Source organism: Lampetra fluviatilis, chromosome 8 (genome assembly GCF_964198595.1).
Source record: "Lampetra fluviatilis chromosome 8, kcLamFluv1.1, whole genome shotgun sequence".
Classification (NCBI taxonomy): Eukaryota; Metazoa; Chordata; class Hyperoartia; order Petromyzontiformes; family Petromyzontidae; genus Lampetra; species Lampetra fluviatilis.
The window spans coordinates 198,599-216,543 of NC_136282.1; the positions used below are offsets into that span (position 1 = coordinate 198,599).

The following is a 17,945-nucleotide window of genomic DNA, read 5'->3' on the forward strand; positions in this document are numbered from 1 at the left end:
TGTGTGTGAGTCTGAGAGTGTGAGATGTGAGTGTGTGTGTCAGTCTTAGAGAGTGTGAGCGTGAGTGTGTGTGTGTGAGTCTGAGAGCGTGAGAGTGTGTGTGAGTGTGAGTCTGAGGGTGTGAGAGTGTGTGAGTCTGAGAGTGTGAGCGTGAGTGTGTGTGTGTGAGTCTGAGAGCGTGAGAGTGTGTGTGAGTGTGAGTCTGAGAGTGTGAGAGTGTGTGTGAATCTGATAGTGTGAGAGTGAGTGTATGTGTGTGCGTGTCTGAGAGTATGAGTGTGTTTGAGTCTGAACGTGTGTGTGTGAGCGTGAGTGTGTGTGTGCGAGTCTGAGAGTGTGAGGGTGAGTGTGTGTGTGAGTCTGAGAGTGTGAGAATGTGTATGTGTGAGTTTGAGAGTGAGTGTGTGAGTCTGTGAGTTTGAGAGTGAGTGTGTGTGTGAGTCTGAGAGTGTGAGATGTGAGTGTGTGTGTGTCAGTCTTAGAGTGTGAGATGTGAGTCTGTGTGTGAGTCTGAGAGTGAGTGTGTGTGTGAGTCTGAGACTGTGAGCGTGAGTGAGTGTGTGTGAGTCTGAGAGCGTGAGAGTGTGTGTGAGTGTGAGTCTGAGCGTGTGAAAGTGTGTGTGTGAGTCTGAGAGTGTGAGAGTGAGTGTATGTGTGTGCGAGTCTGAGAGTATGAGAGTGTGTGTGTGTGAGTCTGAAAGTGTGTGTGTGAGGGTGTGTGTGTGCGAGTCTGAGAGTGAGTGTGTGTGTGTGAGTCTGAGAGTGTGAGAGTGAGTCTGAGAGTGAATGTGTGTGAGTGTGAGAGTGAGTGTGTGTGAGTCTGAGAGTGAGTGTGTGTGTGTGTGAGTCTGAGAGTGTGTGTGTGTGAATCTGAGAGTGTGAGCGTGATTGTATGTGTGTGTGAGTCTGTGTGTGAGTCTGAGAGTGTGAGAGTGAGTGTGTGGGCGTGAGTGTGTGTGTGTGTCTGAGAGTGTGAGAATGAGTGTGTGAGTCTGAGAGTGTGAGAGTGTGTGTGTGTGAGTCTGAGAGTGTGACAGTGTGTGTGTGTGAGTCTGAGAGTGTGTTTGTGAGTCTGAAAGTGTGAGAGTGTGTGTGTGAGAGAGTGAGTGTGTGTGTGCGAGTCTGAGAGTGTGAGGGTGAGTGTGCGTGTGAGTCTGAGAGTGTGAGAGTGAGTGTGTGTGTGTGAGTCTGAGAGTGTGTTTGTGAGTCTGAAAGTGTGAGAGTGTGTGTGTGTGAGAGTGAGTGTGTGTGAGTCTGAGAGTGTGAGAGTGAGTGTGTGTGAGTCTGAGAGTGTGAGTGTGTGTGAGTCTGAGAGTGTGTGTGTGTGAGTCTGAGAGTGTGAGCGTGAGTGTATGTGTGTGTGAGTCTGTGTGTGAGTCTGAGAGTGTGAGAGGTGAGTGTGTATGAGTCTGAGAGTGTGAGAGTGAGTGTATGTATGAGAGTGAGTGTGTGTGTGTGAGAGTGAGTGTGTGTGTGTGCGAGTCTGAGAGTGTGAGGGTGAGTTTGTGTGTGAGTCTGAGAGTGTGAGAGTGAGTGTGTGAGTGTGAGAGTGAGTGTGTGTGTGAGTCTGAGAGTGTGTGTGTGAGTCTGAGAGTGTGAGATGTGAGTGTGTGTTTCAGTCTGAGAGTGTGAGATGTGAGTGTGTGTGCGAGTCTGAGAGTGTGAGAGTGTGTGTGAGTGTGAGTCTGAGAGTGTGTGTGTGTGTGAGTCTGTGAGTCTATTTTTATTTTTATTTTTGTTTTGTTTTATTTTATTTTCATTACTTTTAATGTTTTACCTACGTGACTTTACCGAAAAAACCTGAGAATATGAGTCTGAGAGTGTAAGAGTGAGTGTATGTGTGTGCGAGTCTGAGAGTATGAGAGTGTGTGTGTGAGTCTGAAAGTGTGTGTGTGAGCGTGAGTGTGTGTGTGCGAGTCTGAGAGTGAGTGTGTGTGTGTGAGTCTGAGAGTGTGAGAGTGAGTGTGTGTGAGTCTGAGAGTGTGAGTGTGTGCGAGTCTGAGAGTGTGAGAGTGTGTGTGTGTGAGTATAAAAGTGTGAGGGTGTGTGCGTGAGTCTGACAGTGAGTGCATGTGTGTGTGAGTCTGAAAGTGTGAGAGTGTGTGTGAGTGTGTGCGATTGAGTGTGTGTGTGAGTCTGAGAGTGTGAGAGTGAGTCTGAGAGTTAATGTGTGTGAGTGTGAGAGTGAGTGTGTGTGAGTCTGGAGTGTGAGAGTGAGTGTGTGGGCGTGAGTGTGTGTGTATGTCTGAGAGTGTGAGAGTGAGTGTGTGGGTGTGAGTCTCAGAGTGTGAGAGTGAGTGTGTGAGTCTGAGAGTGTGTGTGTGTGAGTCTGAGAGTGTGACAGTGTGTGTGTGTGAGTCTGAGAGTGTGTTTGTGAGTCTGAAAGTGTGAGAGTGTGTGTGTGTGTGAGAGAGTGAGTGTGTGTGTGTGCGAGTCTGAGAGTGTGAGGGTGAGTGTGTGTGTGAGTCTGAGAGTGTGAGAGTGAGTGTGTGTGTGTGTGAGTCTGAGAGTGTGTTTGTGAGTCTGAAAGTGTGAGAGTGTGTGTGTGAGAGTGAGTGTGTGTGTGTGAGTCTGAGAGTGTGAGAGTGAGTGTGTGTGAGTCTGAGAGTGTGTGTGTGTGTGTGTGAGTCTGAGAGTGTGTGTGTGTGAGTCTGAGAGTGTGAGCGTGAGTGTATGTGTGTGTGAGTCTGTGTGTGAGTCTGAGAGTGTGAGAGGTGAGTGTGTGTATGAGTCTGAGAGTTTGAGAGTGAGTGTATGTGTAATGTAGTAACTCGGCGGGAGACGACTTCACGGGTAACACACTCTTTATTTTATCAAACTCGTTCACAGGTGACTAACACCTACTTTGTATCTCGGGTGACAAACACCCACTTAGTATCTCGGGTGACAAACACCCACTTAGTATCTCGGGTGACAAACACCCACTTAGCTACTTGGCGACTAACGCCCACTGAGCTACTCGGATGACCAACATCCACTTAGTATCTCGGGTGACAAACACCCACTTAGCTACTCGGCGACTAACGCCACTGAGCTACTCGGATGACCAACATCCACTTAGCTACTCGGCGACTAACGCCCCTGAGCTACTCGGGACACTCCCTGCCCGGGGTATCCGTCTCGACTGTGGGTCCCCAGCCCGACCCACGGGGGCGTCGGACCCCGGGTCCCACAGCCTCGCCTCCGAGCCACACAGGGCCCCGGTCCCCACAAGGACGGCGGGACTAGGGGTCTCGTGGCACTAGGTCTTCAGCTCCGTCTTCGGGTCTTCAACTGGGTAACTCCCCCCGAGTGCTCTCGCGCGTCCCCCTTTATACCCCACCTGCGGACGTCGCTGCGAGCACCCACTTATTCGACCAATCGCCGGGCGCTGGCTACGATCCTCTTTTCCCACATCTCATCGTGCCTCACCACTCACGCCGCGCCGCCCCGTCATCTGTCACTCCCGGCGCGCGCGTCCACACCACGCCCACAACGCGTGCCCAACCCCGCACCCCGCGCCGCCCCGTGATCCATCACTGTCACAGTCGGCGCACGTCAATACCACCACTACATCACCCCCTACCACATAGCTCGCAGCCGCCCCGGCTGCTATAAAAATATACAAACCCCCCTGTGTGCCCCGTAACACAACACAACAACAAGAACAACAACTAACCTAACAACACAACACGACGCGAACACTACCATCCGCAACCCTCAACCAATGCCACCGCGACAATAGAACAATATATACAAACCGGCGAGTGACAATAGCAATGTGTATGCAAAAAGGAAAATAAATGGAAAATTTTTTTTTTCTTTCGACTCGTGCAGTGTCCCCTTTTTCTTCCGAGCGTCCCTACAACGGGACATTACCCCGGCAGAGGGGAACACCGGGCGAGCTCGGTGTAGAGAAAAAACGTCTTCATGAAAATTGTTGAGACCTAGCCCGAGTCCGCCTTGCCGGTCCGTCGTACGGCACCAGACGCGGTTGAACGTCCGGTGGTGCCGGCGGTTCAGGAAGACATCGGCCAGGCATCGAGGACTCGTGCGTGCCCCGGGGTTCAGGCTCTCGACGGTCAGCAGCCGTCAAGCCCGAGGCACCTGGAGGTGGGTCAGGTGGAGACACGTGAGGATCAGCCTGCGACACCTCCCTCCCCGAGTCGACGGTCACATCACACGCCCGGTCGTCACGGCACAGAACGGGGTCACACGGTGCCGCATAGGGCTTCAGTCGGGAGGGGTGCACGTACCAACGGCGTTTCCCCCATTTGATCTGTATACTCTGGGGTCGTGCAACCCGCACAATTTCCACCGGTCCCCTCCAAGGTCTCAACAACTTGGGGGACGTAGCCAACGGTGCATGTGGACAATGCAGCCAGGCCTTATCGCCTGGTTTCCAATCATGCGTATCGATAGGCCGCGAGTACCCCCGGCACCTGTAAGTCCCAATCAACCTGATCGTCGCAGACCTGTTGGCACAACATAGACGTAATCGTCCTGTTCAGACGCTCAACCATCCCGTCAGTCTGCGGGTGGTAGGGGGAAGTACGCACTTTCTTTGTACCCAACAGGTCGCACACCTCGCGCAACAAAACGCTCGAAAAATTCTTCCCTTGATCCGTCAGCAAGCGTTCGGGGGCGCCCTTGTCCAACACATAACCCTGGACAAAGGCGTCCGCCACCGCCGCAGCCGACTGGTTGGCGAGCGGCCATGCCATAGGCCATCGGGTGAAGTATTCCACGCCAACCAGCAGGAACCTATTTCCCCTTGGTGTAGCCGGAAAGGGCCCCAAGATGTCCAACGCTACCAATTCGTTTATACGCGAAACCTGAATGGATTGCAGCGGTGGATTAGCTGCCAATGGTGGCGGTTTCCTTTTGGCGCACCCTACGCATCCCTTAAGAATATTCGCCACGTCGTTACCCATCCCCGGACAATAATAGTCTTGCTGGATTAGGGCGAGCGTTTTGTGAAAACCCAGATGCATGAGCCGTTCATGAGCTGCCAGAACAACCCTACCCCGCATAGCAACAGGCACAACGAGCACGTGACGCCGGGACATGTTGTCCCACCTCATCAAAAGGCCCTGTCTGCACACCCAGGAACCGACCCGCGCCTCCCCTTCTTCGGGAGCGCCAACTTTCCGACGTAGCGTAAGTAGGGAGCTGTCGGACATCTGGAGGCGGCCCCACTCAATGAGGGGCAACGACAACAGCGAATCCCTCCCCGTGGGGGCGTCCTCTCCCGGGGTGTCAGTGGCGGCGAGCGCAACTCCCGGGGTGCCGGCGACCGGGGGTTTGCACCGCGCCGATCCCAACAAACATGTGCAGTCCGTGCACGGCGGCAACCGCGACAAGGCGTCCGCGTTTGAGTGTCGCAACCCCTTGCGGTAAATCGTCGTGAATTGGTAGTCTTGAAGGACCTCCAACCATCGGGACAATTGGCCCGATGGCTGTGCCACGCGCATAGCGTATTGTAGAGCCGCATGGTCCGTCCGGACCGTAAAATGACGGCCGTAAAGATACGGCCTGAATTGCTGTGTAAAAAACACAATGGCTAACAATTCACGACGAGTTACGCAATAGCGTTGTTCTGCGGGGGAAAGAACCCTACTACCGTAGGCGACCACCCGTTCAACCCCCCCGACCACCTGTGAGAGCACCCCCCCGATACCCGTATTGCTGGCGTCCGTGTCAAGCAAAAACGGTTGTGTGAAATCGGGGTAACACAAGGGGGGAGCCTGCACCAAGGCGTCACGGAGGGAGCAGAACGCAGCCTCCTCTTCCGCCCCCCAGTGAAACCTCACACCCTTAGCCGTCAAAGCGTGCAGGGGCTTGGCTATGGTGGCAAATTGCTTGACAAAACGACGGTAATAGGAGGCAAAACCAATGAAACTACGAACCTCCGTGACCGAGGTTGGCGTTGGCCATGAGCTGACGCAATGCGTCTTAGCAGGGTCCGTCGAGATCCCTGAACGACTCACGATATGGCCCAAATACCTGACCGATTCCCGAAGCAGAAAACATTTAGCCGGTTTAAATTTAAGCTTAGCGGAACGCATCCTGAGGAACACCGCTCTCAGTCGCTGGAGGTGCTCCTCGAAAGTCCGACTAAAGACGATGATATCGTCAAGATAAATCAAACAGGTATCCCATTGGAGGCCCGACAAAACCAATTCCATGAGTCTCTGGAACGTGGCGGGAGCGGAATGTAAGCCCATGGGCAAACGGTTGAATTCAAATAGGCCCCCAGGTGTCCGGAAAGCAGTTTTAGGTTTAGACTCGTTATCGAGTGGCAATTGCCAAAATCCAGAAAGCAGATCGAGTGTGGAAAAAAACTGCGCTCCCGCCAAGGCATCCAGCGACTCATCCATCCTGGGGAGCGGATACGCATCCGCCATCGAGATTTTGTTTAAGCGGCGGAAATCGACACAAAACCGCAAGGACCCGTCCTGTTTCTTTACTAGGACAATAGGAGCACCCCACGGACTAGAAGAGGGCGAAATGATATGGCCGCCAACATATCATTAACCGCCGATTGCACATGTTCCTTCTCGGCTGGGCTGAGCCGGAAGGGATTCTGACGAATAGGGGCCGCGTCCCCTGTAGCTATGTGGTGGCGCAACAGGTCAGTGCAGCCGATATCGTACTTATGTTTGCTGAACACGTCAGCAAACTCGATGAGCAAACCCCTCAATGCTCCCAATTGCACCCCGGACAAGTTAGCAGAACCCGCACACAGCGAGTCCAACCACTCAGTCCCCTCATCACTTTGAGGATGCGACTTGACAGTGAAATCTGCTTGAGCCACGAGCCGTTCCTCAACGGGTAGCGGCGCGGCGTGAGCCAGCACCGTTCCCTGCGCAATTACGGCCGGCCGCGACCCCGTATTCAGGACCATTACGAACGGCTCACTGTCCCCTCTCACCATGGTTTGAGCAACCGCTAAGTCGAGGCCCTTACTGGCTCTGTTTGACGGCCCCAACAGCACCCCCTGTGCCTCCGCACCCACCTCGAGTGGCTTCCTGAACCGAAGGGGTACTAACATTTGCGATCCCGGGGGCACCCGTACAGTGTGAGTCGCCAGCGCCTGCACCGTCGCACAAACCGTGCGCACTTTGGTAGGGCTCGACAAGAACGCAACCCGCCGACCTGACGGAAGCTCTATGCAGGCCTGATCTATAAGAATTTTGATGGGCATTTTGGACAAAAAGTCCGTACCTAGCAAACAGGGAACGGCCAGCGATGATGATACAAAAATAGGGCCCGCTAATTTAATGTCACCAATGCAAATAGTCGCCCGAATCTGGCCGATGATCCCCAGGGATCCCCCATTCGCCGCATAAAATGGCACGTCTACTGGCAGAAGGGGTCTACTTTGGACGGGAAGAATGTTATAAATAAGGTCCGAGATGATGGTGGCCGACGCACCCGTGTCAACAAGCACCCGGACCTCAACCCCGTCAATGAACCCCGTTACCACGGACGACCCGGCCGACGCAGCCACGATCCTGTGGGCCAATTCGGACCACTCGACTGCTTGCGGGCCGCGTACGGACCCCCCTCGCCGAATTGAACCCCCGGCACCCAGCCGCGAACCCCCCACCGCGAAGCGGCGACCCGAATTGTGGACCGAACGTGTGAGGTGCCGCGACTTGCCGGGTTTTGTTGGGATGACTTGTGGCCCTGGTCGTCGTCCCGACGTGGTCCTGTGGCGCGCTGACGCGGGGCCCGGCACCCGGCTGCGACGTGACCCCGAAGGCCGCAGTTGTAGCAGACGACGGACGTCGTAGGTTTCGGTTGCTCCAGCTTGCGGGGCGAACGTGTGGGCGAACGACCTCCCGTTCTCCACTCCCCCGGACGCGATGCAGCGAAGGCCTGCTCCTGCACCGCAGCTGGCTGAGGTCCGGCGATCGTGGCGGCCAGTGCCGCGTTCCCCGCCCATTTGCAGACGACCCCCGGCTTGCGTTTGAGGACCTCGTACGCGTGAATGCTCGTGGCGATCGCCAGGGAGCAGATATCCATCTCGTCTGCCACGTTGATGGGGACCCCCAACTCGTGGGCCAACACCAGCAGCTGCTCCGTCACCATGGCGTCCTTCCCCTCCTTATCCATGCGGGGAAAAGCTGCGTCCGCCAAGGCGAGTAGTGCCGTGCGGTAGGCTAGCGTCGTTTCCCCAGCCACCTTCCGCCGATCGTAGAACTGGTGGCGACACGTGGAGGGCGGCCCGAACACCTTCGCCATCAGGTGTAGTGCGGCCTGGAGCGTAGAGCGGGACGACCTTGCAGCAGATGTGAAGGCTGCAAGCGCGTCGTCGTCAAGCATCGCTGGCAACGCACGCAGGGCAGTGGTGTCGGACCACCCCGACATCTCCTGATGAGCGAGGAACCTTCGTTGGAAGGCTCCCCAGTCGCCCCCATCCGCCTTGAACGCCGACAGCGCGGGCAATCTTTGCTGGAGGACCCGATCGTCGTCGACGTCGGAGAGATTTTCCCGCGCTCCGCTGGAGTTGTGTAAAATGTCGGCTCGGTTGTCAGGCGCAAAATGGAGGGCTCCGGCGCGCGCTGATGACGTGGGCTGCGCTGCGCGGAGGTGTCCGGCCACGTGGCGTCCGTCTTTCCCGCCAATCGGTGGCGGCCCCCCAAAAACGGCGGCAACTTCCAGACTTTTGGCGCGAAGCGCCTTTTGGCGGGAATCCTCCAACGTCGCTTCCTCCACGACCCCCGCAGCCGTTTTTCCGCTCGCCGGAACGGAGATGTCGGCCAAGACAGCGGCGGCGGCGAGTAGCAACTCCGCCAACCGGGAGTGCGCGTCCTGGAGGCTGGTGTCGGAGGCAAGCGGAGCGTCGGCCATCACCGCGAAGTGCTGCATCGGCGGCAACTCCTCGTCCTCTACTCCCGAGGTCGGTGTCCCCGGTACGCCGTCGTCATCCCGACCTCGCTCGTGGGTACGGGTAGTCTTCCTTGTGTCCATACTTCTTGAAGACAGGTTTACTTCTGACGCCAGTTGTAATGTAGTAACTCGGCGGGAGACGACTTCACGGGTAACACACTCTTTATTTTATCAAACTCGTTCACAGGTGACTAACACCTACTTTGTATCTCGGGTGACAAACACCCACTTAGTATCTCGGGTGACAAACACCCACTTAGTATCTCGGGTGACAAACACCCACTTAGCTACTTGGCGACTAACGCCCACTGAGCTACTCGGATGACCAACATCCACTTAGTATCTCGGGTGACAAACACCCACTTAGCTACTCGGCGACTAACGCCACTGAGCTACTCGGATGACCAACATCCACTTAGCTACTCGGCGACTAACGCCCCTGAGCTACTCGGGACACTTCCTGCCCGGGGTATCCGTCTCGACTGTGGGTCCCCAGCCCGACCCACGGGGGCGTCGGACCCCGGGTCCCACAGCCTCGCCTCCGACCCACACAGGGCCCCGGTCCCCACAAGGACGGCGGGACTAGGGGTCTCGTGGCACTAGGTCTTCAGCTCCGTCTTCGGGTCTTCAACTGGGTAACTCCCCCCGAGTGCTCTCGCGCGTCCCCCTTTATACCCCACCTGCGGACGTCGCTGCGAGCACCCACTTATTCGACCAATCGCCGGGCGCTGGCTACGATCCTCTTTTCCCACATCTCATCGTGCCTCACCACTCACGCCGCGCCGCCCCGTCATCTGTCACTCCCGGCGCGCGCGTCCACACCACGCCCACAACGCGTGCCCAACCCCGCACCCCGCGCCGCCCCGTGATCCATCACTGTCACAGTCGGCGCACGTCAATACCACCACTACATATGTATGAGAGTGAGTGTGTGTGTGAGAGTGAGTGTGTGTGTGTGCGGGTCTGAGAGTGTGAGGGTGAGTTTGTGTGTGAGTCTGAGAGTGTGAGAGTGAGTGTGTGAGTGTGAGAGTGAGTGTGTGTGTGAGTCTGAGAGTTTGTGTGTGAGTCTGAGAGTGTGAAATGTGAGTGTGTGTGCGAGTCTGAGAGTGTGAGAGTGTGTGTGAGTGTGAGTCTGAGAGTGTGTGTGTGAGTCTGAGAGTGTAAGAGTGAGTGTATGTGTGTGCGAGTCTGAGAGTATGAGAGTGTGTGTGTGAGTCTGAAAGTGTGTGTGTGAGCGTGAGTGTGCGAGTCTGAGAGTGAGTGTGTGTGTGAGAGTCTGAGAGTGTGAGAGTGAGTGTGTGTGAGTCTGAGAGTGTGAGTGTGTGCGAGTCTGAGAGTGTGAGAGTGTGTGTGTGTGAGTATAAAAGTGTGAGGGTGAGTGTGTGTGCGTGAGTCTGACAGTGAGTGCATGTGTGTGTGAGTCTGAAAGTGTGAGAGTGTGTGTGAGTGTGTGCGAGTGAGTGTGTGTTTGAGTCTGAGAGTGTGAGATGTAAGTGTGTGTGTGAGTCTGAGAGTGGGAGATGTGAGTTTGTGTGTGAGTCTGAGAGTGTGAGTGTGTGTCTGAGAGTGTAAGAGTGAGTGTGTTTGTGTGAGTCTCAGAGTGTGAGCGCGAGTGTGTGTGAGTCTGAGAGTGTGAGAGTGTGTGTGAGTGTGAGTCTGAGAGTGTGAGAGTGAGTGTATGTGTGTACGAGTCTGAGAGTGTGTGTGTGTGTGAGTCTGAGAGTGTGAGGGTGAGTGTGAGAGTGAGTGTGTGTGAGTCTGACAGTGAGTGCATGTGTGTGTGAGTCTGAGAGTGTAAGAGGGAGTGTATGTGTGTGTGAGTCTGAGAGTGTGTGTGTGAGTCTGAAAGTGTGAGGGTGTGTGTGTGTGAGAGTGAGTGTATGTGCGAGTCTGAGAGTGTGAGAGTGAGTGTGAGTCTGAGAGTGTGAGAGTGTGTGTGTGTGAGTCTAAAAGTGTGAGGGTGAGTGTATGTGCGTGAGTCTGACAGTGAGTGCATGTGTGTGTGAGTCTGAAAGTGTGAGTGTGTGTAAGTGTGTGCGAGTGAGTGTGTGTGTGAGTCAGAGAGTGTGAGATGTAAGTGTGTGTGTGAGTCTGAGAGTGTGAGTGTGTGTCTGAGAGTGTAAGAGTGAGTGTGTTTGTGTGAGTCTCAGAGTGTGAGCGTGTGTGTGTGTGAGTCTGAGAGTGTGAGGGTGAGTGTGTGTGTGAGTCTGAGAGTGTGAGAGTGAGTGTATGTGTGTGTGAGTCTGAGATGTGAGTGTGTGTGAGTCTGAGAGTGAGTGTGTGAGTCTCAGAGTGTGAGAGAGAGAGTGTATGTGTGTGCGAGTCTTAGTTACCTAGAGTGTTATACAGGTAGGAACAACAGGTTCCACACTGCCCACCAGGGATTATGTGTCTCTCTGTCTGTCGTGCATATCCGGAATTCCGCCCACCCATGCACCTCCCCACCGAACACCAAGCTACGCCGCGATTGGTTGACGATGTCGGGGAGGGTGGGGGGGAAGGGTCAACATGCCCACTCATCCAACTGCCCCCCCCCCTGAACGCCGCGCTGTCCAACCAAGTTCCTACCTGCCCACTCCGAAGAAACGTGTTATTTGCGCCTTGAAGCACATATACATACAGTATGTTATAATTAAGTAATAGTTATAACAATGTCCGCTCCTTTGTCAATCCACTGCTGGATGAAAACCTCTCCGTGCTGTGTGGGGTGAAGGGTCGGTGAAGCAGCAGACCAGCACCCCTTCAGATAATTTCCTCTGACGTTAGCTGTGGCCAGGAATCAAACCTGGGTCGTTGGTTTTCAAGTGCATTGTTGCGAACTGCTGTGCTTCAGATCTACTCCAAACATTATAATTACCGGTGATCATTTATAAAAAAAAACAATACTTTTACTCCAAATGAAAACACGTTTTTTATGCGAACATACTGGATTTCTGGCCCCTGAATTAATACATTTCAATGTTACTTGCCATATTTAGTCAACTATTTACGGTGCTGTCATCATTTAGATCATAATACTTTTCTTTTAATACGTAAAAGTTCCACAACCATCATGTTATCATTTAAATGGATTTTTGTGTTTAGTTTGTTGTCCTTCCCTCGCACCTCTGATTCGTACGGTTGGCTACGTACGGCGCAGAATACGTTAAACATACATACATCAAGTTCCATAAGTTGTATTTTTGTACTAAAATGGGGGAAGGGGTTCGACCTTCAGAACATATCCTGATCGCTGCCGTGGCTTTGCAATAAGAATCTCGCTGTTATCGAATGCCTATCACTGTTCTTTGACTACAACTTTTTTCTGTGGTTGCATAACTTTGAACCCTAACAAATCTTTAAATCAGCAAGCCCTTGTTGAACCTGTTCCATTTCAGCATTCCTTGTTACACTCCATGGCAATTCGTGCATAAAGACTATTCATAATACTAGATAAAGAAAAAATCCCCCTTAAACCTCAACACCATTGTACTTACCCCTGCACTTAAGTATAAACCATTTCGATTTTTCTCGATTATCTTTTTACACACATGTGATATACTGGTTGGTGTGTACAACATTTTCATGGATTTTTTTTCCTCACAGTGAAGTGTGGCCTTAAAAAGTAACATACTATTTTATATACATGGTAAACTTAATGACATAAAACTTTTGTGACTGCAGGAATTCATATTATTTGGGTCTTTCGGTAAAGTCACGTAGACAGAAAAAACAATAAAATCAAAATCACGACGTTTCGCTCGCAACACAAGCAATCGTCTTCAGGTGGAAAAGAGAGGGGGGTGGGGTGGGGGGTGTTGTGATCGAAATGTCGTGATTTTTATTTTATAATTTTTTATATCTACGTGGCTTTACTGAAAGACCCAAAAAATATGGTAAACATAATGTTTTTCTGCATATATGGATGCCAAGTTTGTGGATCTGTTTGCGCAGTATTTTTTTACATATTTGTACCTAATTCAAGTTTGAGCGTTTAGAATTTGTGAAGCGGTCAGGATTTTCTGCAAAGCATCCAAATGCTACTGTCTCTCAAGATGCTATACTGGAGTGATGGGACACGTAGACCTGAAGTAGAAGGGTTCAACTATCAGGTGCTTTTTGTTGAATCGGGTGAGACCTCAAGAGACCAGGATAGTTCTACAAAGATGTGACATGGAGGCCCTGGAATCCGGACTTTGTCACGAAGGTCAATGCTAGAAACATGTTTAGTGAGGTGAATTTAGATTTATCATGGAATTGTAAATAAACCCTCCTTGCAGGTAAAAAGCAATATTAGCTGTATAAACCAAATCGAGAATTTAATTAAAATTATTAAAGTATTTTTTCGCAATCCTAGAAAAGTATTGCCATAATAGCTGTTGCCATTCCTCGCATTCCTTTGGCTCGTTTTAGACACATTCACCGCCTACAACAGGTATAGTGAAGTCACGCATAGCACCGTTTTTAAGCTGAGAAAGCATGAGTTTGCAGATACCTATCTGCCTTTTATTTTATTGGCTAAGCGGATGCCACAGGTGTGGCTTAAGGCTGGCTTGGCTGTGTACATATGTGTAAGGCTGCAAGTGCTGGAGCTCAAACACTCCTGCGCCCCTCCCCTGTGTGGTAGTCACTTTCCCTGGACTCACAAGAATGGCGAGCGACATGATCGTGTACTGGGGCTCGGGCAGCCCGCCGTGCTGGCGCATCTTGCTGTGCCTGGAGGAGAAGGCGCTGCAGGGCTACCAGCAGAAGCTGCTCTCCATGGAGAAGCAGGAGCACAAGAGTGCAGCTGTGATCGAGATCAACCCCAGAGGACAGGTGAGCCGCACGGTGCAGTAAAAACAGCCACGGTGACATGACCGATTGACAATAGATTTTGGGTGTTTTACCGCGAATGAGTCTGGCCAAATTTGGTTCCAAAAACCCTCCACCACCCGTCATATCCAAGTAAATTGTCATGCGGACAGTGCAAGCATTGAATTCTATGTAAGGTCTGCGAAAAACTATGAAGCTCATTTACTAACAACACAAACACTTTGCACGGGAAATAGTACAGCATTGCTCATGCGATGACCATATACTAAATATAACGTGCCACGAAGAAAAGTACTGTAGTTGCTTAAAAGATGTCCTTGAAAGGAAGTGTCACTGATGAATGTGTCGAGGTTATTTTGTTGTATCGTGCACCACTCCCAACAGCAGCAGCACTGTTTAATATTCTAAGTTTCATATTCTAAGTAGAAGGATTATGCTTGGGAACATTTGAATGAACAGAAGAGCAGGTTTAATGTTATTTAAAAATATGTTTGCAGCAATATGACACCACAAGTCTGAAATACTAGCATTGCAAAAAAAATAATTATTATCGTAGTACAGGACTAACGTCCGATTATCACGGTTGGCTACATACGGTGCGAATAAAGGTCAACATACATACAACGTATCATACATACAACGTATCAGTTAAAACCGATACAAATTCTAAGTGCAACATGAATTGCAATACACAACACAGTACAGCAGTGTTCTATATCGCTAACCAAATTGCATTGCTTTGCACACTTAAAGCAAATGATATGCGATCCTGTGTTGTGTTTCCATGATGCAATCTCTGTTCTCCCAAACACGGTTCCCCGGAGGCACTTCTGGATATTTGTGCAAAGTCATTGTTTTGAAGGCCACCAGCGCCATTCTAATTACAGGAGGCAGAGGGAGTGCAGACGCACCTTTGGGCGCCACGGCGGCGAGATGTTATCTTCCCCGCCTGGTATGCAGGAGGTCTATTTTGTACTGTTGCATAAAGGGCGTTTATAAGAAACGATATACATCTTAGCAATGACACTTCTAATAAAAACAACTCCAAAACTTTACAGTTGACCAATTTCGTACTTTTAAATAGTGTAGGGACATATGACGTCACTACTGTGTTGGCTCGGTATGGGTGCTGTAGGCGAGTGTCACGGAGGTCATGTCATGCCGTGACACTCTGCGTGAACCCAACAGGACACATGACCGGACAAAGGGGGGCTCGGGGCCCCAGGGGGGAGCTTGGGGGTCACGTGGTTGGGGGCCCGAACTTTCCCGAAGGATCGAGAAGGGGGCGTGGCCTGGGGCGGAGCTGGCCACGCCACGAAAGTTACAAGCGGGGTATGAACAGAGCTGCGCTTTTTCGATTTAAAGCTTTCGTGACTGCAGGGATTCATCTTCTTGGTTCTTTCGGTAAAGTCACGTAGAATGGAAATAATAAAATAATGAAAATAAAACATAATAAAATAATTATCACCATGTTGTATTATTATTTTATTATTTCCATGCTACGTGACTTTACCGAAAGAACCAAGAAGAGCTGGGCTGTTCAACCCCGGGAAGAAGACGCCATAAACGGTCCTCCAGGCTCCGATCGTCGTTCGTGACCAGGCAGCCCGTCACCTGCCTTGGTCACGCTATGTAGTATTCCCTCCCCGAGTGTTAGTGAGATTAGGAACGGTGGTCACCACCTTATGTACAGTATAGCGTTCACGTCGGTTGTTGTGTTAATAAATAACAAGGCCGTAGACATGGAGTCAACATTGGGGTGGACCAAATCTTCCAGAAATACAATCTTAATTTGAAAACGAATTTCCTGCCTAAAATATTTTTAAAAATCACTAACACATAGGATATACTTTTTCTTCTTTTTTTACAATAAAGTCTAATAGTGTATTGTATTACATTGCTCTGTTTTTTTCTTTTTTACCTTTTCTTGTTTCATTGTATGTAATGGCAGAGATTAGGGATTAATAAAGTACAACCATAACCACAATCATATAAACAGAAATATATTTTAGAGCAACATATTGGGGGGGGACATTTTGAGCATATTTGAATATGAGGGGGGGGTGGGGGGTGGGGATGCCCCCCCCAATATTTATTATAATTACGGCCTTGATAAATAATGTTGCCTCAAAGTTGAGTGTGCGCCTAAATTGAACCCACTTCAATAGTATTAATTTTGCAACTCTTGAGTATTGTAAATAAGATTTAATAAATTAACATTTAGGTATGTGTGGAAGGTTTTATAACGCATATTTGTGCAAGAGGCATTGGTGGAAGAGTTTGGGTGAAGGCTGAGGCTCGTTGCTTTGATGCGGCTACCTTTGCCGAACCGGTTGTCCCAGTTGGTTTAAATACTTTGAATTAAGCAAAGGACACACACACAAACACGTCTTTGGTGGCTGTATCATGATATTGCGATAACATTGAAAATTGGTTTTGGGTGGAGAGGGCGGAGGCAGGAAAGTGGGGGGGAATGGGAGAGAGTGGTACGGGGAGTGGTGTTGACCTATACGTTTTATAGGTTTTTAGAGGCACCAGGTGTACAATAACACGGGAATCAGTTTTGTAGTTTGGGCCAAAGTTGGCATGGGGGGGCCCGTGCAGGAGTTTAGTTGAGGTAACAGCGAACTCGTCGTCTGACACTCAACCTCTCACTCATTCAGCCACTCACTCAGCCAACACTAACTCAACCTCTCACTAACTCAACCACTCACTCTCTCAGCTACTCAAATTAGCCACTCACTCACTCAACTACTTAACCACTCACTAACTCAGTCACTCATTAACTCAAACTCTCACTGATAGAGTGAGGGGTTCCTCACTCTATCAGCCACTCATTCACTCACCCGCTTACTCGGCCACTTACTCATTCACTCAGCCACTCAGCCAATCACTCAGCCACTCAGCCATTCACTAACTCAACCTCTCAACCACTCAATCACTCAACCTCTTACTTAGAGTTGGCTCCATACAGCCACCTTGCACCCAATGTTTGTGTCTCAAGAGTAAGAATGAGAAAAATGTTTTAAATTTACATGCCAGGTGAGAACTTGGGCTCAAGATGGCTATATATATGAGAGTAAAATGGGAGCGTGGAGAGAGAAGCAGACTCGAGTGTTACGTCGGTATTTGTCAGGGGTTATACAACAAAAAAAATACCGGAGAGATAACCCTACACACGTGGAGTTATCATATGTTCGGCATAATGTGGTGATGGATTCCATTACGGTATCGAGAACAAAACAAACACTATGCTATGACGTCAGTCTAGAGGACATTTTAACCTTATGGCGGGACCCCGGGTTCCGAATAAACGCAAGTCAAAATCGTAATAAATTAATTTATTTTTGGCGACTCCGTCCCACCGCGCACACAAACGCCGCAACCCACCTGCCGCGGATAATTTTGCTATGTCGTCCAAGCGCAGCGCAGCGAGGACGACAGGAGCTCACCGATGGGACTTTGTCCAGATATTTCAAGGCTCACACAATCCAGCCTGGTTGAACCCAGATTGGATCGTAGGCAGGCCAGCCTAAATGTTTCCGACCGGCGATGATGTTCCATTAGGGGGGTCCACATTTTGCAAGCGTAGAGAAGGGAGGGAATGACTGTGGCCGAGAAGACCTGAAACTTTGTGCGGAGTGACAGAACAGGTAGCTTCCACACAGCGTTACACAACCTATTAAAATATAATGCCGCTCAGCTGATTCGGAGTGAAACCTCTGCTGTTAAACCAGAGCCGGCCATGAGCACACTGCTCAGGTATGGGGAACTCTCCACTCCCTACACAACTGCCCTATCACCAATTGGGAATTGTGGGGGTGGAGTGTCTGATGGTACAAAATACCCAGGCAGGCGCTTAGTTTTGGTGTTGCTGATGGTAAGTCCCCCACCTCTTAGTAACAAGCTCCAGGTTCAGCAGCAGCACCTCCAATTCCTCCTCTGAGTGAGCAGCAATTACCAGATCATCGGCATACATAACATGGCTGAGCAATAGGGAGCCATCCCTCGACCGCACCCGGGCAATGATCAGCCTCCCTTTGTATCTGTACCAGATGGAAATTCCTCCGGGTACAGCTATTGAGGGCTTCACGAACTACGTGGTCGAAATAGATGTTAAATAATGTGGGAGCCAGAGGACATCCCTGTTGCACTCCAAGGTGTACAGGGAATGGCTCCGACTCCCGGCCGCGTAGTTTTACCTGGGCCCGCTCACCATCATAAAGGTCCTTAATGATCGTGAGCAGAGGATCAGGGACTCCGAAAGTAAGAAG

General features: G+C 51.0%; 1 protein-coding gene across 1 annotated transcript in view; it reads left to right on the plus strand.

Moving 5' to 3' along the window:
* Positions 1 to 13,463: 13,463 nt before the first annotated feature.
* The window catches only part of LOC144933697 (glutathione S-transferase A-like), a 29,257-nt gene continuing 24,775 nt past the window's right edge, over positions 13,464 to 17,945 (plus strand). Inside the window, exon 1 of the mRNA XM_078858767.1 lies at positions 13,464 to 13,674. Coding sequence (XP_078714893.1) covers positions 13,507 to 13,674 — 168 coding nt within the window. The 5' untranslated portion in view covers positions 13,464 to 13,506. The remainder of the gene's footprint in view (positions 13,675 to 17,945) is intronic.